General features: G+C 43.1%; 1 protein-coding gene across 1 annotated transcript; it reads left to right on the top strand.

Moving 5' to 3' along the window:
- Positions 1-1,697: 1,697 nt before the first annotated feature.
- Positions 1,698-11,116, top strand: PROKR1 (prokineticin receptor 1; the record flags this gene model as incomplete). Its single annotated transcript, XM_079720832.1, has 2 exons — positions 1,698-2,269; positions 10,420-11,116. The coding sequence occupies exons 1-2, from the start codon at positions 1,785-1,787 to the stop codon at positions 11,114-11,116; spliced, it is 1,182 nt and encodes a 393-aa protein (XP_079576958.1). The 5' UTR covers positions 1,698-1,784.
- Positions 11,117-23,770: the final 12,654 nt, after the last annotated feature.

The following is a 23,770-nucleotide window of genomic DNA, read 5'->3' as shown; positions in this document are numbered from 1 at the left end:
AAGGAGAAAAAGAGACCGCTGGACAATTTCTCCCCAAATCCCAAATCTCCTAACACCCGGTCTCCCCAAGAAGTTTTTATGCTCTTTGTTTTTAAAACATGACTTTGAATCTTCCAGGTAGCGAGCTTGCAGTGTCCCTCTCCAGAGGTGGCGCGTCTCGGAGACCCACAGGGCCTGCGAGGGGCGAGGACTGTCCCACGCGGCGGACTGCATCCTCCCTGCCTGGGTGGCAAGCCTGGCCCCCTGTGACCTTTCCGATCTGGATTCTGCTTCACACACGGTAGCAGCAAAGGGCAGGGCCTGAGAGGGGCAGGACCGATGCTCAGAGGAGGAAAAAAATCTGCGAAAAATGGAGAGGAAGTGTTGGGGGAGAGATGGGGGACTGGGGCTGGGCCTCCCTGTGCAGAGGGACTTTAGTTCTACCCCCAAAGGCAGGCTCCAGACATGTCACCTCTGAGGGGTGTGGGCAGCATGCTCTCCTGAGGGTCCTAGGAGTCTTCCTTGTGTCTCCCTTTCCCAGGAACCTCAGGCTTCCACGCTTCCACACTTCCCCTCCCTCTCTGGATTTCCTGCCCTCTGTGAAGCTCTCCAGACCCCAGCCCTCTTCTTACATCCCAGGAACCTGGCCTGATGTTTGCAGGCTCTGGGAGGGACTGGGTCTGCAGGGAGAGGGAAGGGGACATGGGGACTCTGGCTCCCTCTTGGTCCTCCATCCCCACCAGTGCAGCTGACAACCCCCTCCTGGTACCCCAGCCCCATCATCTGGGTCAGGAGTGCCCTCCTCTTCCTCGGAGCTGACCGAGGAGGCCTGGGTCCTCACTAGTAATTCCTCGCAGTCCTAGGATGTAACACCCTCCCTCTCCAGGGACCTCCATGCTTTACAGACATGACTGATCTCTTGCCTGGAGGATGTTGAAACTCTGAGAGCTCAAGCTATTTATCTCAGGACACACAACCAGCCAAGGAAGGATTTTGTTCCAGAGTCCCCTTTCTAAGCCACTCGATGATTAGGCTGGGACATCACTCTTGCAGCCTCTGTCTGGTGACAGGCCTTGGTAAATGCTGTGCTTGGCTTCTAGGGTCACAGCAGACTTGGAAGTAGGAACAGGAAACCTAGTGAGGAGAGGGGAAGGTGGCTGCTACAAAGGCTCTGATTTTAAAGCAGTGTTTTGCCAGAAGGAAAGAAGCATAGGGAGCAGCCAGGCCTGTCTCAAAGTCTTGCCTCTTCAGTGGAATTCAGAACAATTTTTTAAGCTACAGAATGGGACAATTCCACAAGGACAAAGTTCAGGCTGTCAGGACAAAGAATGGAGTTTGGAGCAGGTCACTTTGGTTCTCTTCAGCCTCCCACACTCCTAACTTTGGTCCCTGAGAAAAAGTGCATCATTCAGAATCTTCAGTGGAACGGAAATAAACTGATTTGTCTTTAGAAATCTAACCTTCCCTGAATGAGTGGGTATGTGGTTTTGATTCCTTTGTTTTCTTTCCCTGGTTCCTTTATTTCCACTCCATCACCTGTTCACTCTGGGCAGGTGGCTAATGGGTCAGCTTAGTTTATAGAATGGTTTTAAATTTGGCCAGGTTCACTTACATATGTAGCCAATTGTTTGTATGTCTTTCAAAGGCTTAGGATGGAGCTTGGATACTGGACCCCAAGGACGCTTGCAGGGACAATCTGACTGATTAAGGGAAAGCTGAGTATCAGCAGAAAGGGGAGACCTCAGCCTAACGACATCTCCCCAGAGGAATCCCCAGGAGTGTTGCTCAAGGCTTCACCTGGCCAGATGGAGGTCAACATGGGGGTCATGGATGAGAATGCCACAAACACCTCAACCAACTATTTTTCTCTGCTTGACCCCCACGGAACCCAAGCTGCTTTCTTCCCATTCAACTTCAGCTATGGCGACTATGATATGCCCTTGGATGAAGATGAGGATGTGACCAATTCCCGGACCTTCTTTGCTGCCAAAATTGTCATTGGCATGGCGCTGGTGGGCATCATGCTGGTCTGTGGTATTGGCAACTTCATCTTCATCGCCGCCCTGGCCCGCTACAAGAAGCTGCGCAACCTCACCAATCTGCTCATCGCCAACCTGGCCATCTCTGATTTCCTGGTGGCCGTCGTCTGCTGCCCCTTTGAGATGGACTACTACGTGGTCCGCCAGCTCTCCTGGGAGCACGGCCACGTGCTGTGCGCCTCTGTCAACTACCTGCGCACTGTCTCTCTCTACGTCTCCACCAACGCCCTGCTGGCCATCGCCATCGACAGGTGAGTGAGGGGTGGGGACAATGAAAGAAGGGGCAGTTGTGATTGATGAGAGGTATTTGTATTCCCCAGAGCTGTGGATGCATGGGGGCCCAAAGGTGGCCCATTTATTGAACAGTGAAAAGAGTTCTAGTTTTCCAGCGGTAAGCAGGCAGGAGGTAGTGGAGCCCCCTACAGTTGGGCAGCAGGAAGACTTTTGATCCCTCTGTTATGGACATGCCCCTAGATGTTGTATCTGTCCGAGGTCTAGAGGTAGGCAGCTCCCAGGAGGTGTGGAGGGACAAGTTTAAGTTTCAGGCAGTTACCTCTTGAGTCAACTTGGAAATCTTGAGGGAGGTTTCTATCTCATCAAGACATCCTCTACTGAAACGTGATGCCCCTACAAACAACGGTTGATTTTTTTTTATTGTTATGATGATTTAAAAAATTTTTATTTTATATTGGGTGTAGTTGATTAACAATGTTAACACTGGTTGATTTTAAATAACGTTGAGGGATTTGTTCTAAAAAACAAACGAAACAAAACAAAACAAAAAGGAGACCTATGCTTAGCTTACTTACTCTTTTTTGGTTGTTGCAGTAATCAGTTGGCTGCTTTTCATACATTAGTGTACAACAGTACAGAAGGGCTGTTTCTAGTGATGGTAAATAAAATCAGTAAGAGCAGCCTATGCAAATCTTTCCTATGTTATCTTTAGGCTTTTCATTTAGTATAATCTCCTGTGCTAATGGGCCAGAGTAGTTTTTGTTCCCTTGGAACAATTTTGTAGGCTTCTGTGCCCAAAGTTGGACTCTTGTTACAAAACACCTTGGTGCAGTCCAGAGACAGTTACCCTGAGGGTCTAATCGGGCCTCTGTGTACTTGGATCTGCACAGCCCGTCTCTCTCTCTTAACGCGGAGAGCCTGAAGCACAGATGATCTCCGTGTCCCATGGCCTCAGTGCTCTGGTGGCGTTCAGCTCCCTCCCCCCACCCCAATCAGGACACCCCAGGACAGTGTTCCGGGGAGGAACACAGCAAATAGAGCCTGATTTCTGAAGCCATCAGTGGGACGACCACTAGAATACCTAGACATAGACCACTCCCAAGGGCAGAGGGTTGAAAAGGAGCCTGGCCTTAAAACGTAGGAGGATATTGGAATTAGCACATTAGATGGCCCTCGGTTTGTTACCCATAGAAGGTGTCCAGAGGTGTCACCCCTGCGCAAGGCTTGGCCAAGCTCTTCCACGTGAGTCACGAAGCCCCCATGGTGTTCTGTCTACCCAGGAACGGACCCTGGGTGAATCTGTAGAAGGAACAGGAGGGGGACAGTCAAGCAGAGTATCTGCCCCCCAAGTTCCCTTCACAGCTGTCGAGGAAGATCTCCAGGGACTTTGTCTCTGAACTTTTCTGAAAGTGGAAGCTGCCACCATCCCTCTTAGTACATGAACAGGACAAAACATATGGGCTTATATCCTGAAGTTTCACTCTGGCAAGACAGTTTTTCACAGAAGGTGCTCTCAGCCACTGAAAGGGGGGTAGGTAGGTACCTGCTGCGGGGTGGGCCCCTGCTCCCTGGGTGAGACCCATTTTACCATGGAGGGGGCTACTCGAAGAAAGGGGTAACACTGCAGGAGGAAATGGCTTCAAGGGGAATGTAAGCCAGGACAAAATCAGGGCATTGGGCTATTCTGGACATGTAAGAGGTAATATCTATGTCAATCAATCCACCTCCATCTACTGAACTCTTTCAAACTCATATTCACCTTTCATATGAAACTCAGCTTGTCTGAAATATTGCAGGCATTTCTCTTACGGTGGGTATGTTAATCAGGAACGTGCTTTGCATCGGCTATTGTTTCGAGTGGGGTTGTGATTGGAAACTTGAACCCAGACCCTGGGCTTGAGTTTGTTAGTTTTAGGCAACTAATTTTTGTCTTGATATAACAAATATGGCCACAGTTATAAAAATATCTTTATTTTTGTTTAATGAAATTTCTGTAGGAATAGTGTGAGCAGTTAGTCTGCCTGGGTTTAAACTCCTACTGCACCACTTATTAGCTGCAGGGCCTTGTGTGTGTTAGTTGACCCTTCTCTGCCTCAATTTTCTCATGTATAAAATGGGAATAATTAGAAAACCTAATGTATTAGGTTGCTTTGAGGATGAAATGAAATAATACATGTAATTGTTTAGAACAATGCTTAAAACAGAGTAAGCACTTAATAAACAGCAGATGTTATGCTTTGTAAATTAACCCTTAAAGAAACAACAACAACAAAACCAGATTAATGACTTTTTCCGATTGGCTAACCTCTTTGCTTTCATGATAGTGATTGTTTTTGTGATGTGATTAAAGAAATAATGATACAAAGTTTCTAAGAAACACAGCTCTCAAGATATAGTAGAACAGAACTATTTATCTCCCACCCGTTCTCTGTTTCTACTATTGGTTCCATGGCTCTCCCAGGCATCTAAGCTCAAAAGTCCCCTTTGTCCTGGCTGCTCTCTCCCTTTCTCCAGCATTCACTTAATTCCCAGGCCCTGACAATCCCCTCCCACCCCCGGCCCAACCTCCCCGCTGCTCACCCAGGGCTGAATTATCACAGTCTCCTCTTGGTTTTCCTGTGGCCAGTGTCTCTCAGCTCCGCCCCTCTGCCAAACCTACTCCCTTACAATCCATCCTAAGCATTCATTCATTCACACAATGCATTTTTTTTTTTTTTTTTTTTTTTTTTTTTTGCGGTACGCGGGCCTCTCACTATTCTGGCCTCTCCCATTGTGGAGCACAGGCTCCGGACGCGCAGGCTCAGCGGCCATGGCTCACAGGCCCAGCCGCTCCGCAGCATGTGGGATCTTCCCGGACCGGGGCACAAACCCATGTCCCCTGCATCGGCAGGCAGACTCTCAACCACTGCGCCACCCAGGAAGCCCCAACACACAATGCATTTTTATGGAGCGACTACAAAGTTACAAATACTATTTCAAGCACTGGTGATACAATGGTGAATAAGCAAAAAAGCTCCTTGTGCTGATGGAGCTTGATGGAGAGAGAACAGTCAGGCAAGCAACCAAGGAAGGTAATTTCAGAGCATGAGAAATACTCTGAGCAAAAACAAATAAACATAACCTATAATGGAAAAGAATCTGAAAAACAAATACATATATGTATAACGGAATCACTTTGCTGTACACCTGAAACTAACACAGCATTGTAAATTAACTATTCTTCAATAAAACAAACAAACAAACAAATATGCAAGCAAACACTGAGAGCGACCAAGGGTGGGAGACACTCTAGGTGGGAATCAGGAAAAGTGTCTCTGAGAAGATATTTGAACAGACCTCTGAATGATGGGGGGAAAATAACTGGCCTCGTAAAGACTGGGAAAGAGCATTCCAGACAAAGAGAATTCTAAGTGCAAAGGCTTCGAGATGGGAGCAAACCTGAAGTTTCTAGGAATAGCAAGAAGTGTCCCATGGCCCAGGGGAAGAAAGCAAGACTGCAGCTAAATTAATCTTCTGCCTCATACACCCCTCCCTCTCTTGCTCAAAAGACCTCTAACAATGCCACTGTATACAAAATATGGCTGGAATGTTCATCTGTTTTTCCACCATCTTATTATCGAGTTCCAGACTGCCTGCCAGTCTCATGCTGGGTAAACACATTGATGTCCTGTTTTCCAAAAAAAGGTTGCAATCTTTTTGAGAACTGTCACCACGGCTTATTACATTTCTGTTCATCCAGTGCTAGGTACTTGCTGAAGGTGAAGTTTTACTAAGATCCTAGGTGCCCAGAATTCACAGACAGCAAAAGGTTTTAAAAGTAAGGCATGATTCCTGCTCTTGGGAAGCTTACCATCCAGAGTGCGCGGGAGGGGTGAGAACTAACACAGGAAAGTCAGGGGGTAAGTAAAGGGTCAGTTTGAAATGAAATTTAGAGAAGGGTGAGATTGCGGCGTAACAGAATAATCAGAGGAGGCTTCATGCAGGAGACAGACTTTTTACTGGCTTTCAACAAATGATGATCAGCAAGGAGAAAAAAGGATTTCCAAGAGGGTAGGTAGAACTGTGTTTACAAAAGCCGAGAGGTGAGGATGCTTGAGGTGAGAGTGAGGTCCCGGGAGCGGGGGCGGGGACGGGGGACAGGGCAAGGAATGTAAAAGAGTAGAGATCAGAAAGAATAGGGTCCTGTTCTAGAAGATCACACAATCTAGGCACAGAGAATCAGACCTGAGGGTAGCAGGGAACTGCAAAAGATGCTCAGGACTCTGTCCCCCCAGGTCTGGGTTTCTTCTTTGATGTGGAGACACCCGCACTGTCCTCGGGGTATATCTTTTGGATCTCAGGCACATGGGACACTGGGGTCCCTCCTTTTTTTTTATGTGGAATCCAGGAGAAGCTGGCCAGTCTGCCTGCCTGTTGGCAGCTCTCTTATACCGTCTGGATGAGGCAGCTAAGGCATGAGGAACAGCACTCAGCCTTAGGAAGCCCAGATGCTTCCTGGTGAGCTTATTGGTTGGGGCTGGTTGTACATTTGCTACCCATCCCATGAGCCACCTAGTAGCTACTGTGACTGCCACTTCCGTGATTAGAGCTGGGGCTGAGTCCTGGGGCAGAGAGGGAGCTCAAATGTTCTTTGCTTAATCACCCAGCCCGCTGACATCACACAGTTAGTGGCTGGACATTTCTTTGTCCAGCAGCCTCCATTCTTTGTTCTCTGGGAAATGCTGACTCTAAGTGGATCTGGACCTGAACCACTGTAGTGGTAGACATGCCACAATGCCAAGCGCATACTCCTAAGGAAAGTAGCTGCCAATTGCCTGACTCCTTTTTGGAACATCAATAGGTCGAAACTGACTATGATGAAAAGAGCAGAGGGGCTGCCAGGATGCCAGAAGGACAGGAGGAAGGGATATTGCTTGCTCTGGTTTGAAAAGGAAGGAACAATTGGCGTATTGGTGAGCCCACTGGATTTGGAGCAAGATACGGATGGGTCTGCATCATGGTTCTGTCGATTACCAGCTGCGTGGCTTTTGACAGGTTATTTAACTTCTTCAGACCTCAGTTTGCTCTTCTGTAAGGTGGGCATCTTTGCTCCCTTACCTATTCAAATGAGTTGGGGTTATCTGATGAGGATGTGGATTTGAAAACGCTCTGTAAATTGGAAGTTGCTTTACAAAGTCAAGCAACTATTACTAATAATGGAGTTCTGAGCCTAGCATACCCAAGGCTGGTGGCAATCCTTGAAACAGTTTTCTGCAATTTGCCTATTGGTTAATGTATTTGGAAGACCTCTTGCACAGCTCCTGGTGCTAACTTTGGGGATGGAGGTGGGGTGATGTCAGGATGAACTATCTGATGGGCAATCACAGATTAATTTTGATGTGAAGATTAGTAAATCCAATAAAATATGTCCAATAAAATAGAAAGTAGCATAGAACTTGCAAATGCACGATTTGCCAGTAACCGGTGAAAGAAAATTGCTTGCTATACAGAATAGCTCTAAAAATACATTTTAGGATACTAAGGGTTTTTTTCTTGTATATTAATAGCCTATTGTTTATGTGCAGTGTCTCATTGGAGCTTCACAGTATCTCTGTGAGCTTGGTAAGGCACTTGATATTCCCATGTCACAGATGAGGAAATTGAGTCCTCAGGGCTAAGAAAATGAAAAATTTGCATAGCAAGTTTGTGGCAAAGCTGGGAGTAGATTCTTGGTCTTCTAGATCAACATTCTCCCCTACATGTTCATTGAAAAAACACTCCGAGTTTGAAAATATCATAAAGACTTGGGAAATTACTAGTGGGAAAAGAAGGAATAGAATCATATAGTGAACGTTCATATAGCAAGCAATTATGAATACAGAAATATTCTTTGGGAGAGTAATCAACAGAACACGGTGGGGTAGATAGAGAGGGAGAGAGCTGGTGAAAGCAAAAGCTCTAAACTCTTAGTTTTCGTTATGGTTCAGAGAAGGTTTGGTGCCCTCCATACAGCAAGAGTGGCGTGGTCTTCATGTGCATTGACAAAAGCATTGCCAACACCCTGCAGACATTCCCATTTCACCCTCAGCATCCACCCTGGGAGACTGGCGAGTGCCAGGGATTGTTGCTGCTGGTGGAGCGTGAAAAGCAGCCAGATGGGCGACCAGAGGGTGGACCCAACCCATCCAACTTCATCCAACAGCTGGTAGCTACAAGAGAGCAGAAGTCTGGTGCCACTGAACTCTCCATATGACACTCAATGGGGTTGGCTGTCTGTGTTGTGGGAAGGACAGAAACAGCAGGAATATGACAAAAAAAAAAAAAAAAAAGAATGACCCTCCTCTTCCAGTCAAAATCCCAAGTAAGATGACCTCAAAGGGATCGGCTGCGAAGGGAACAGAATTGTTTGGCTTTCCTTCAGGCCCCTGTCACGGTTGCCCTTGGCTTTCCCAGGGATAAGCTGTGGACACGTGAGGATGTGTTTATTTCCAGCGTTGATTAGTCATTCCCTCCCACTTCACTTGCCATCTTTCTCCTTCTCCTGCTTCCACCCCCTGCCACACACAGAATGTCTTCCAGGAAACCAGAGCTCTCTGTCTAAGTATGTGCACTCTCTCTGGGAAGGAGGCTTTCATACTGCACGAATGACTCACATCCCCCGGAAAATGCTCTCTCTTCTTTTCTGGACAACTGTGGTAACAGCAGTGTGGTTTTAAGGGAAAGAACAAAAACAATATCTTTTACAGTCTGTTGCTTTGTGGTTCAAAAAACATGTTCGCATATATTCTCAATTGATTTTCACATCAACCATGTGAGATAGGGTTAAATGTTTTCTATCGAGAGTCCTGTGGTATTTGACCTTGAGAAAGTCACTCATCTCTCACTAAGCTCCGTTTTTCAACCTGAAAAATAAGATAAATGGTCACATGCTTTTCCTCCACCTTTGCATGCAGAGCAATGTTTTTAAAAATGTGGAATGAAGGCAAAACTTTGCCCACTATTTCTATCAGAAAGGGCAAATCCTCCCAACAACTCTTTAGAATTATCAGGTCCTTTTAGCTCTAAGCTGTGGGGTAATTAGGATGAATGGCCCTGAAAACAGGAAGGACCTGGGAACAGTGCCAGGCTAGAAACCAATAGGAGATGTTATTACTACATTTAATAATAATAGTTACCATTTATTGAGTATATACCATGTTTTAAACTGTGCCAGAAATTGTGTCTATATTGGCACATTTAATCTTTAAAAACAAACAAACAAAAATACTTTTCCAGATAAGGAAATTGAGATTCAGAGAGATTAAACATAACTTGCCTGTCCTGGGCATATATCCAGACAAAACTCTAATTCGAAAAGATACATGCACCCCTATGTTCACAGCAGCACTATTCACAATAGCCAAGACATGGAAACAACCTAAACATCCATTGACAGATGAATGGATAAAGTAGATGTGGTATATATATACAATGGAATATTACTCAACCATAAAAAAATGAAATAATGCCATTTGCAGCAACATGGATGGACCTAGAGATTATCATAGTAAGTGACTATGTAAGAGAAAGACAAATACCATATGATATCACTTATATGTAGAATCTAAAATATGACACAAATGAGCTTATCTATGAAACAGAAACAGAAGAGACTCACAGATATAGACAATAGACTTGTGTTTGCCAAGGGGTGGGTGGCGGGGTGTGGGAAGGATGGATTGGGAGTTTGGGGTTAGCAGATGTAAGCTTTTACATATAGAATGGATAAACAACAAGGTCCTACTGTATAGCATAGGGAACTATATTCAATATCCTGGAATAAACCGTAACGTAAAGAATATGAAAAAGAATATATATGTATATATATATATATATATATATATATATATATATATATATATATATATATATATATAACTGAATCACTTTGCTGTACAGCAGAAATTAACACAACGTTGTAAATCAACTATACTTCAATTAAAAAAAATAAAAACTTGCCTGAGGTTGCACAGCTAGTAAGAGGTGTAGCTGGAGCTGGCATTCAAGTCTGCCTTTCCTGGAAGCCCACATAACACTGCTCTTTCCCTCCACACCTACCATTTGATTGTGCCTCAGTGTTGCAAAAATAACATCATCCTCCAGCACTTCCTTACCACAGTGGTTGATCCCATTTGTGTCCTTGTCCTAGATATCTGGCCATTGTCCACCCGCTGAGACCCCGCATGAAGTATCAAACGGCCACTGGCTTGATTGCCTTGGTGTGGATGGTGTCCATCCTCATTGCCATACCGTCAGCCTACTTCACCACTGAAACGGTCCTCCTCATTGTCAAGAGCCAGGAGAAGATCTTCTGCGGCCAGATCTGGCCAGTGGACCAGCAGATCTACTACAAGTCATACTTCCTCTTCATCTTCAGCATTGAGTTCGTGGGTCCAGTGGTCACCATGACCCTGTGCTATGCCAGGATCTCCCGGGAACTCTGGTTCAAGGCTGTCCCTGGTTTCCAGACTGAGCAGATCCGGAAGCGGCTGCGCTGCCGCCGGAAGACGGTCCTGGTGCTCATGTGCATCCTCACCGCCTACGTGCTGTGCTGGGCGCCCTTCTACGGCTTTACCATCGTGCGTGACTTCTTCCCCACCGTGTTTGTGAAGGAGAAGCACTACCTCACGGCCTTCTATGTGGTTGAGTGCATTGCCATGAGCAACAGCATGGTCAACACCGTGTGCTTCGTGACCGTCAAGAACAACACCATCAAGTACTTCAAGAAGATCATGCTGCTCCACTGGAAGGCTTCTTACAGTGGGAGTAAGTCCAGTGGGGACCTTGACCTCAAAACCACAGGGGTGCCTGCCACTGAAGAGGTGGACTGCATCATACTGAAATAACCCGAGAACAGGACCTTTGGGACCCTGAGCAGTGTGCTTAGGTACATGCTATCAACCAAGAACACTTGGTTTGCTGCATAGGGCAAAGAAAATGGACAAATATGTCAACACTGTGTTCAGGGAGCTCAGAATCTCTAAAACTGGTGTGATTAGACACCATCACCAGTGGCCGACATTCATTGAACATCTAATTTGTGCAAAGAGTAGGCACTGGTGAAACCTATATATGTTGATGATATTTAATAGGCAAAAAGAAGTAATGATTAAACCAAGAAAAATGTTGGGAGATAGCCTGGAATAATGGGGTTTCCAGAAGGGAGCCTGAGTAGGCATCTAAGACTGTGGTACATGTGTCTGTAGGGTGAGGGTCTCTCTGGAACATCTAAGTTACTCATCAGACACTGATGTAGCCCATCTCTGGGATTGTTCTTAGGCTTGAGTTCACTCCTAACATTTGCAGGGGCAAGTGTTACAAAGTACTGTATTCTGGGGCAAGAATACAAAGCAGGCTTCTGGCTCTTTCTGCAACTTTCTCTTCTCTTCCTTGGTCCTGATTCTCACCCTGGGCAACCAGGAAAGAAAGGAACATACAAATGGTTGGTGGGGGTACCCAACAATGAGATTCAGTGACTCTACAGGCTTACTGAGGGCTCGTCCCTCTTTCTAATCCACCTCCTTTGTTTGGTGTTTTGAATTTTGAATTTGGAAATTTGGGATCAGAAGATCTGATCCAACCTTGGCTCCATCACCTGTGTGGACCTGGGTAAAGCCTCTTGGTGGGGACAAAGATGATACCTGTGATAGCTACCAATGGGGTGGTTATGAAGAGCCAATGAGATAATATATGGGAAAACTCCTTCAACCATGCAAGTACTCAAAAGAATGGACTAACAGCTGTGTGTAGTGCCCTGGAGAACGAAAGACTTGTCACCTTAGCTTATGTATCTAGAAACCTCACCATCTCCCCCTTTCATTATTCTTTGTGTGAATATTCCCTTGCTCCTCTCAGCAGTGCTATGTATGCATTACGTACCTAATAACATGATGGTACAACAAGGTAGTGAAATTTGGTGGCAGAATTATAAAAGGAGATGGTAGCTTGGTCTCCAGGCAGAAGATGAGCTCAGGGTTTTAGAAACTTCAGAATGAGAACATCTTTGTGATCATGGAAGTGTCAACCATGCCTGTTCCTAACCAGTCTGAATCTGGGCTATGTGATACTTGTTTCATAGTCTGGTTTTATTTTCATGAGTGTGTATAGCTATAGAGCAGATTCGTCCTTTACTTCTTAAATAATTCTAGAGCAGTACATCTATAATGCTATTTAAGTGACATGTGTATGGTGTTTCCCCCTCCAAAGATAGTCAACTCTTTATTGACAGCAAAGTTTATTTTTCTAATAGTTACTGTATTTCCCTGGAAGACACATTTCAAAAGCCTATTTATTTCTTCTTAGTCATCATCCAGCCGACTTACCCTATGGTTTAACTGGAATACTCTCAGAGGATAAAAACTAATTAAAATATTAGCCTAAAGCCAACATGCTTTGGAAGGTAATTCTTCTTATTTTTTTTTAATAAAATCGCAGATTGCATTCTAAAATTAGGAAAGTTAGTTTTTGGACTGAACAATAATAAAATGGTATAATTTGTGGTCATGTTCATCTTTTCCATTAGGAATGCTAAACATGAGTTGACTGTATTAAATAGGAGCTTTTTACATGTGACAACCAAACCTCTTTCTGATTTTCAGCCTAAAATATCAAATTTTCACTTGTTTGCCTGTCTATAATATTTCTAGATATTGTGTCTGTTCGTGATTGTACAGTGAATGAAAGTGTTGTTATCAAGTGAAATAAAAAAATCTCTATATATAATCATTGACCATAGTGTTCCTGTAATATCTGCTCTCCCCCATTTTTTTCCAAGTTACAGTGTGATGGTTTTCTGAGTGAGCACTGAATAGATGATCATACGAATTCATGATCATACAAATTCTGAGAATAATACTATTTCATGTTCTTCTTGCCTACAAACTTCTCTCCATCCTAAAGAGATTTAAGTGATTTATATTTTCTTCCTATAAGTCTGCTTTGGTAAAACCATAGCATTTGAGTGCCAAGACTGGAAAACTGAGGACCACTTTATGCCTGTTACATTAACTAAAGCTAAACCTTTGAGCAGGCTCAATGTCTGCACGTGGAAAGTGAGCAAGGAGATGAACCTAGGGTACCACGCCTCTTTCAGATTAGTGGCTGATTCATTGAACTGAGCAGTGGACTGGCCAGCCAATGGCTTCCCCAAAAACTGGTGGAAAACCCAACAAGGTGGCACTTGTGCTTATGTATTTCTTTTCTGTTCTGTAATGCATGCAAAGCAATATGCACATTGTCCAATACAGAAGAATAAAAACATTATTTTATAAAATCAAACCATCTCCTGAACTAAAGTAAAAGAGAAGGGCAGGTTTTGAACAAAGCTTTGGGAGGTTTTGCTTAATGAGTGAGTACACATTTAAAAAATAATTTCTTGAATCAAAGACATTATGGGAATGGCAATCACCACAGCAAGCCCTCAAGTGTGAAACAAGTTCCATGCTCATTGTGGAACAGAATGCTGAAGGATTTGTGAGACTGACAGAAAATTATGAACACGCGTCCTGTTTCTTGAAAACTATGATAAATGTTGGAATGTGTCCACGGAAGAATGAGTCCAGCTCTCCTTCCTAGAGTGTGAGAATATCAAATTCCAATCATTCATATTACAAGTAATGAAACTGAAGCCCAGAGAGGGGAAGAGAAGTTCAAGGTCACATATCTGGTCACTGTAAGAGCCAGGGTTATACCCCAAAGCTCAGTCCAGAGTTATTCTACCACAGCATACATGGGTGCAGGAGCATTAATCTTGGAAAGAGAAGGATCCTTTCCAAGAATCCTTGAGATGACTGTTCATCTCCAGTCTGGCCCTTCTCTGGAGACCCTTAAAGAGTTTAGCAGAGACATTCCTGGTTCCTTTGCAAGATAAGTTTCACTCATCCTACCACTGGGAACTCGTAGCACAGACATGGAGATCTGGAGGTTTTAGGGAAGAACTCCTAAAAAATGTTTACAGCTGCTCTTTCTTTAAATGCTTAGTTGGGGGTCCCTAGGAATATAAAAGAAAAGATAGCAGGCTCCTGTCCCTGAGGACAGCTGCCCTGCCCTAGAAAAGCAGAGGAGAGAGATAAAGAAAATAGGCTGGGTGTCCAGATGGCGGGCAGGCATATGTGTTCAGAGTTCAGTGGCATCAGAAGTGAAGGTGAGAGGTGAGGAGCTTTGTGAACAAGGTCAGACTTGAACAGGACAAGTGGGGTTAGAGAAGCAGAGGGCAAGCACTCCACATGGGAAGCGAAATATTACCTTTATCTGCTTCGGGAAACCAAAATTGATTTTTGCGGGGGGAAAAGGCTTCTCACCCAATGATAGGATTGTCATCCCTGGAAGAGGTAACCAAACACTGAGTAACACTCAGAGATGGAAGTAATATTGCAGCCTTATCTGAGAGTGAGCTCTGATGGAAGGAGGGGGAGGAGAGAAGGAGAGACAGAAAGTAGTCTTGGGAAGCTGGTCTGTATGATGGGGTGAGGAACGCATCTCATCATTAGGGGAAAAAATTTAAAAAAAGATGCGGAGGAGGAAGTTGTTGAGAACACATTTGGCTGACTTTAATACCAACAGCGAGGGGCCTCCACAATGTGTAGGGGGCTGAGTTGATCAGGTTACAGGGATTGTCTTGCACAGTCCTTACAAAAGCCCTCCAAGTCAGGGGGAGGGGTGGGGGCTCGTTTTACCTCATTTTACAGATGAGGAAACCCAGTCTCAGAGTGCTACTCAAAGTCATGCAAGGAACGAACAGTGTGCTGAGATTTGAACTGAAGAAGTTCCACTCTAGGACTCAAGCTTGTGATCATTCTGTGCTGCAGCCTTTAAATGATTTTCCTAGGTCTTCCACGTGCTTGCTAGTAAACCAAATAAATGCCTGCCTCCTTCAGTCCAATCATTAAGTGATAAATCGTCTCTTGAGTTAATTAGATTTTTCTCAAAACCTGAGAATGGCACAAGTCCCACTTATTTTTCCTTCTCTGAGAAGTTTTATTCACCCTCAGCAGTCGACCCTGATGCAGAGTCCTTAACCTTTTCTTTTTTTTTTTTTTTTTTGCTGTGCGCGGGCCTCTCACTGTTGTGGTCTCTCCCGTTGCAGAGCACAGGCTCCGGATGCGCAGGCTCAGTGGCCATGGCTCACGGGCCCAGCCACTCCGCGGCATGCGGGATCTTCCCAGACCGGGGCACGAACCTGTGTCCCCTGCATCGGCAGGCAGACTCTCAACCACTGCACCACCAGGGAAGCCCCAGAGTCCTTAACCTTTGAGTGTCATGGGTGCTTTTGGCATCTAGTGAAATTCATGTTCATGAAAAACAATGTTTTCAAATGTATTAAATAAAATACATAGGGATGCCAAAGAAATCAATGATATGGACACACTTATCAAAATATTTTAAAAGTTTATAGTATGATTGTATGAATATTTATATTAAATTTCTTTATGTAAAACCTTTATTTAAGGCCTTAAATTATAAGATTAAGATCAAGGCTAATAACTACCATAATTTTGAAGTAGTAATGAATGTGAATGACATTTTGAGATCTCTTCCCAAACTGCAATGTAGTATAAAATATCTGTCATTTCTCCTGGGGACAGTTTCAGGGACTGCTAATACTAGACTGGTTTGTCACCTAGGTCATAACAGCAGGAAATGCTAAAGTTTAGTTACAGGTTAGTGAGAATAACAATGCATTTTTTTCCATCCGTGTTTATGGCCCCTGAACTGGTTAAGAACACCTGCCTGGAGGGAGGTCAAGGCAAGCACAGCCTGGAGTGGGCACTGGCAGAAATGGAGATGGCAGGAAGGAAGAGTCGCACACATGTGAATGGAATTAAATCGACAGGTCTTTGTTGGGCACTTTTCTTCTAAAGACACTTCCGGAGGCCTTGTGGTTCACCCACTCTCTATCCTGTGCCTTCTCAGTGGCTCCAGCCCTCAACCATGTGGCAAAAATTCATCCAAGAAGCCAGAGATGGTCTCTTTCCTTATAACCTGGACACTCAGGACTCTTTCATACAATTATTTAATAATCATATATTGTCTTAGACTGTGATGTTACAAAATGAATAAGACACAATTCCAGGGCTTCTCTGGTGGCACAGTGGTTAAGAATCCCCCTACCAATGCAGGGGACATGGGTTCGAGCCCTGGTCCTGGAAGATCCCACATGCCGTGGGGCAACTAAGCCCATGCACCACAACTACTGAGCCCGTGCACCATGACTACTGAAGCCTGCACACCTGGAGCCCATGCTCTGCAAAAAGAGAAGCCACTGCAATGAGAAGTCTGCACACCACAACGAAGACTAACCCCCACTCACCACAACTAGAGAAAGCCCACATGCAGCAAAGAACACACAACACAGTCAAAAATTTAAAAAAAACCCCACAATTCCAGCTCTTGTCCCTTAATGATTGGTCTCAAGGAGACTGGGCATTTGGTTGCTGGAAATCACAAGGCAAATTTACTTATCAAGTCAACTGCTTTGCTTCTTTTCTTATTTGTTACTTTCTGTTATTATATTAATTATTTTGATTCTGCTTTCCTCATTTTAATATTGTTGGCCCTTACATATCTTCTTGAGTTAAGTATACATTTCTTTTATTTTTTCTTTTTTGTGTCTTGTAAGTGATTAAGGGAGTGAGTTTTTCTCTGAGTAGAGCTTTATTCTTGGTTGAAAGTGTAAAATATCTTTAGCTCTCAAATATTTTGTTTTATTTATTTCATTATGTTTGACAAGTGTATTTCTTGGTTCAAGGTTTCCATATTCTCTTTATGTACTTAAGATTTCCAGCATTTGTTGTATTTATTTCCTTTTGTTTACTGTAATATTTATTTCTTCCAGAGTAGACTATTTATCTCTCTTTTGCAGGATCTCTTCCTTTTTCTTCTGTTTTCCTCTTTCTTCCTTTCTTTTGTCCTTTGTTTTTTGCATAAATGTGCACTGTTGTCCTGTTTTTTCTTTTCATTTTATTCACCTTGGGCAGAACCAGCCCTACTGCCCGAATACCGTATGGGTGAATTTCCCTTGATTCTATGCCCTCTCTATTAGTTTCTTCCATCTGAGCTCCAACTAGATCATTTGTGTTCCATGTTCTGCTTTGCTGAGGATGGAAAGTAAGGACTATTTGTAGCCATGGTTGGTGGGCTGGTTCTTTTTTCTATTATTTTATTTTATTTTATTAATTAATTTATTTTAAAAATAAATTTATTTATTTATTTTTGGCTGTGTTGGGTCTTTATTGCTGTGTGCGGGCTTTCTCTAGTTGTGGCAAATGGGGGCTACTCTTCGTTGCAGTGCACGGGCTTCTCACTGCAGTGGCTTCTCTTGTTGTGGAGCACAGGCTCTAGGCACATGGGCTTCAGTAGTTGTGTCACTTGGGCTCAGTAGTTGTGGCTTGCGGGCTCTAGAACGCAGGCTCAGTGGTTGTGGTGCATGGGCTTAGTTGCTCCGCAGCATGTAAGATCTTCCTGGACCAGAGATCGAACCCATGTCCCCTGTGTTGGCAGGTGGATTCTTAACCACTGTGCCACAAGAGAGGTCCTTTATTATTTTATTTAAAGTCTTATCCTGAGATTCACTCTTGCTAGACAGGTGCCCATCCTTCCCTTGGATTTTGGATTGTTCCCTCAACTCAGGGAGAGCTATTGAACTTCACTTTCTTCAATGATAATCTGTCCTAAATTAATTATTCCCAATTTCATCTGATTTTTTCCCCATCTACTTCTCTTCCTCCTCTCCCAGTCATTCAGTGGGAAAATAAAGAGAACTTGAAGGCTTTCTTGCAGGATATTTCTTCTTTGCTTCTCTGACTCCTCTCTCTAGCCTGTTTTAGAACCCAAGAGACTGACTTTTGGATTATACCTTTGATAAACCATGCATATCTCTTATGGATCACCCACCCCATAAGAGGCAGAAACAAGTTCTTGTCTGACTTAATTTTCTCTTTCCATTTTGCTAAGTCACTTTTTGTTCTTGGATATATTAACCTGGGGTGGTCATTCTTCAAACCTCTCTTGACTTCTTCCCAGTTGGTGAAAAACAAAATAGTGAATCCTGGCAGTTTTCCTCATTTCTGGTATGTCATCATACATAGTAATGAGAAAAGGCTTTTAACCCATAAAGGAATTTTTAGTTTGTTTGTCTAAGATGTCTACCTCCCACACACAGTATGTGCTTCCTTCAAAATGGGGCATATTTGTATGATTCTTCAAAATTTCATCTACTCACCTTGTTCATGGTACCACTTTTAAAGGATACACTATATATATATGTATATATATAAATATACACACATACACATATATATATACATACATATATATGTATGAGGTTGTGATATATATCATTAGGTTTATGATCCTATGTCTCCTTTACCATGTTTCCCTAAAAGTGCTTTGTATGTGTCAAAGAGTACTATAGAAAGTTTAATATGTTGGAAGGATTTTTTTTAGAAGAACTAGAACAAGATAGATCATTAGAAGGGGGTAAAAATACAAAAGAAGAGATGCATGGAGTGAAGGTTTTAAAGTGTTACTGGAGACAAGGAAGGAGGAGCCGGAAGGGATGATACTGATGTTTTGAGGTTGGATGACTGGAAATTCAGGAGCAGGAACTGATTTTAGGGGCAGATAAGAAGTTAGATATATTGATTTTGAGGTACTGATAAAATATTTAGCTATGTCCAGCAAGTTGTTAGGAATATTGGGGAGGAATTTAGGAGATAATCGGAAGTTAGATAGATGTGGCTACCATTCACACTGAATTATCACAAAGGATCGGATTGTCAAATTAGACTCACAAATTAGAGCTCTTTTTCAGTATCAAGGTTTACTAACAATCTCAAGTCTCAAGAAATCCAGACTCTTAGGTAAAGGAGGGATTTTCTACGACAGTCTGGTGGCTACCTAGGTCCTTTCTTCCCATATCAGACCTAGTCTTTGCCCCCAAATAAAATATGAGGTCTCTAAATGAGATTTGTGGGTCACCTCACTGGGTAGCGGATATTTAAAATCTGAAATAACTCTTTTTTTTTTTTAACACAGATCATCACAGGGATTTTCTGACTTTATTAGAGGTCACGACTCATAAATGCACAGACTCTAGTTTTATTGAACATAAGTAATCCTGAAACAGCGATATCCTGCTAAGAGAATTTTACTGATAAGGACTCTTTTCACATAAAATCACTAATTGATTCCAGAAGATCCAGTGATCAACAGGTTTGCAAAGAGATTAGACTGGGCCACCTGCCTTTGCACCTTGGGAGCATCCTTCTGATAATAGGGAGAGAAATGGACCACAGACCAGCTGGCTTAACACCTTCCTAGCCTCACACAAACTTGCAGTTGAAGTCTTTGAAATGGATGAAGTTGAAAGTACAGAATATAGAGAGAAAAGTAGAATGAATGTTGAGAAATAATAAAAGGAAACAACCAGGAGTGAAAAGGGAGAGAGATAGAGAATATTCAGAGAAGAAGAATGAATTTAGTGTGACTGGAAATTTTAGCTTGCTTCAACTCACCAATATCTTCTTTTTCCTTAGTAAGGGAACCAAATTTTTATTTCAGAGTAAAGACTATATTTCCCAGTCTCCCTCACTGTTAAGGATGAGTGTGTGACCAGTAAAACCTAGAAGGAAAGATATGAAAGTATAGAACTTATTTCCCTACAAAGGGGGAAAATGTCTTTCTCTTTCCCTTTCAAAATTCTGTTGTTTAAAATGAGATGTGATGGCTCCAGCAGCCATCTTGGACAATGAAAATAAGGCTTGCACTATAGGCATGGCAGACCAGAGAGCTGAAAAGGTAATGGGCCCATAGTAACTCTGTGGTGTCCATTCCAACACTGGACTATCTCTACACTTCCCCTAAGTGAGGTAAAGGTAAACTGCCATCTGATTTAAGTCACTGTTTAAAGAGGTCTGTTCCTACTTAACTTTGCCTCCAGACGGGCTCAGTATCAGCTAGCTCTGACTACATTTTGTCTTCCAATGCCTGTCTTCTCAATGGAGGTTACATTGTCATACTACATGAACAGGATTTAAACATTCTCCAACGTATTAGTACCTTAATAAAAACAGAATCTGAACAATTCTAATGTAATCTGAACCACATATATGAGGAAAAGTTTTCACCTGACCTCAAGGTGCATCCTCTTTACCATAGGCAAGCTTTTCTTTTTAAGAATAGGGATTGCTTAAATGTTCTTTTTGGCTACTGTGATATGGAATATAGTAGTAGTAGTAGTAATAATAATATACTATACTATTAGCTCTAGTCAATCAATGTCTCTGTGACTCTATTAAGCACTTTACAAGCATGATTTTATTTAACCCACATAACCCAATGAGATGGGTAGTAATATTGTTGCTGAGGGTCATTTGTCCTGTGGTCAGACTATGGTTCAAAACCAAGCTGGTTTGGTTTCAGCATATGAAGTCACTAGGATGCATCATCTTGTAAACTTGTAAGGTCTCTTCCACCCTTGTATTTAAAACTACAAGGCCAAGGATTGGAAGGGATACCTCTGAATAATATTGAGATGACACTATCCTATCTGGTCTTCCCTTTTTTCCTCTCTATGTCTACCTTTGTATGGAGGAGTGTCTGAAGACAAGGACTCCACCTTTTAGCTGCATTGTAATGAGAATTCTATCTAAACGCACCAAGTTTTTGAGTTTTTGTCCTCGACTCTAAAGCCAAAAGACAACAGACAGGGCAGGTGGATCCAATGTCAAATGGAGCTGTCAGCTTCTCCACACTGCTAATTAGAAAAGATCTCAAACTGGCCACCAAGATGGGATCTCTGAGGCTGTGGATAGAAAAGAATTGAGCACCCATGATTCTCTTTCAAACTTGGGCTCTCTGAATTATTTACACGAGAAAGCTAAAAGTAAGAGATATTTGTTTTTATTGGGAATTAAACTTGCAGAAACCCAGGTTTAGAACAGTTCTCAGCATGAGGCATTAAAATGTATGTCTCTAGGACTTTCCTGGTGACGCAGTGGTTAAGAATCTGCCTGCCAATGCAGGGGACACGGGTTCGAGTCCTGGTCCAGGAAGATCCCACATGCTGCGGAGCAACTAGGCCCATGTGCCACAACTACTGAGACTGTGCTCTAGAGCCCACGAGCCACAACTACTGAGCCCGTGTGCCACAACTACTGAAGCCTGCTCACAGCAACAAAAAGTAGCCCCCACTCACCATAACTAGAGAAAGCCCACGCGCAGCAACGAAGACCCAGTGCAGCCAAAAATAAATAAATAACATTAAAAAAACAAACAAACAAAAAATAAAATGTAGGCCTCTAGCTCTGACCTTTTTATTTAGGAAGTGGGCCGACCAAAATCTTCTGTGAACTTCAAGGAAGAGCAGTTTGAGCATCAATAAATAATACACAGCCTAATGAGTACATTTTGTTTTTTAATAGCATTGAAAAAATATGGGACAAAGAAGGTCATCTTCATCTGAACATACACAGAAATTTATAGAATCCTTGAATTAGAATAGGTATTTGAATTTTAGTGTGATTATTTTTGGATTCCCCCAAGAAAAAAATGTCTATAGACTCTTAAAATGGTAGTTTGTAAAGCAAGCCATACCTCGTTCTAGGTGTACCTCCAGACATGTAAAAGAACTTTTGGACCCCAAGGGGGAGGTCAGGTTTTCAGATAAAATATCCTCAAGGCTCAGTCAATATATCCATGGCAACCTATCACCAAACCAAATAGGTACACCCCTCCCCCAATTGTTAGAGTGCAGTGACATCACATTTGCTTAATGTAATTGTCATTACATTGCCACCTGTCCATAACAGCGGGAAGTCCTGATGTGTGACCCTCTTTCTAAGTATTACTGAGGCTCCCTAAGGAAGGTCTAAGTCTCACAGATTTCTTCTTGATTGTTGCTCATCACTTCAGCCAGGCATCTCATGTCCACAGTCTGCATCAACAGTTGCTCAAGTCTGTAGGCTGTGCCCCTGCACAAGGGGGCTCCAGATGGCCTGTATGTTTCAGTGGCTTTTCTGCCTCTCCCGAAGTCTTTCAACATCAGAGAGAGAGGAACGTCCTCACTCCTCCATGCATTTCCTCCATGCAAGGCTACATGTATTTCCTTTGGCAGAATTTTCTCATCTCTCACCCAGTAGTTTATTAATATTTCTCAAAATCTGAGTTTTTCAGTCTTTAATGCTTGGGAGTTACCAGTAGTCCACCTTGTGACTTGTGCCAGGAAACCTAATTCCTTTCATCCAGAGGGAGGTAAGGAGCAGTTGGCCCTTATATGTGGTCTTGAAAATGTGACTTGCAGTTAGTAAACCCTTGGGGAAAATATACACACACCTCTACTAAAAATGAACACCTATTTTTAGGGATTGTTCACAATCCACACTTGGGGTGTGTCTGTTGTTGGGCAAGAAGATCACTTTTGGTTGTAAGGACACAGTCTTACCAATGATATATCGAATTACATTATGAAAACAAATTTATCTCAGTCTGAAGCATCAACAATCAGGTAATGGTGTTTTCTCCATGAATAATGAACAAGGAGTGGGTATTATATATACTATATATATATAGTGCTGCATGGATGTTAGCAGAACTGATACCATCCTGGGCCCTTACAGATTCTCCTGTCCTTTTGCTGCCCTTACCCAGGACTGTACTGTGCAGTAAATCACTTCTCTGTGGTCGAGGGCTTTGTAGTTAAATGATATTGTTTAATCATTAGGTCAGGTGGCTTCTCTGCCCTGTTCATGCCCAAAACATGATGAAAACCTTCACTGACATATTCCCAGCACCCACGATATTAGTTACCTATTTGCTAATTTTTATTTAAGAATACACTTCCTATTTCCAAGCACCTACCCCCATCTCCTGGGTTAACTATAATATTGTCCCCATGGCCCCTTAGTGGTGCGGAGTGCAGCTGCAAATGCTTCCAGATTGTTGTCCGCTGGATTCCAACCCCACCCTATGAGTAAGTTACTCTATAAGAAATGAATCCATTGATTATATGGGCTGCGTTCCTCATTTTTTGCTCTCAATATGCCTTCTCCGTCCTCTAATGAGTATATATAATTTACTTTATATATTGTGATAATCTGAATAATGGCCCCAAAGATATCCAGGTCTGAATATCTGGAGCCTGTGAATACTTTATATAGCAGAAGGGACCTAGCAGAAGGGACCTTGCAGAAGTGACTTAGTCAAGGATTGTGAGATAAGGCGGTAATCTCGGATTATTCAGGTGGGTCCTAATGTAACCACAAGTGTCCTTATAAGTGGGAAGCAGAGGGAGAAAAGGTGGTGCTATGACCATGGAAGCTGAGATTGGAGTCACGTGCTTTGCAGCTGGGGTCACAAGCCAAGGCCACCAGAAGCTGAAAAATTCAAGGAAATAGATTCTCTTCTAGAGTCAGCCCTGCCGACACCATGACTTTAGCCCAGTGAAACTGATTTTTGGACTTCTGACCTCCAGAACTGTTAGATGATACCAAAACTCTCCTTAA

The sequence above is a fragment of the Hyperoodon ampullatus genome (genome assembly GCF_949752795.1).
Source record: "Hyperoodon ampullatus genome assembly, chromosome: 15".
NCBI classification, from domain to species: Eukaryota; Metazoa; Chordata; class Mammalia; order Artiodactyla; family Ziphiidae; genus Hyperoodon; species Hyperoodon ampullatus.
This window is presented reverse-complemented; position numbering and strand designations above follow the sequence as displayed.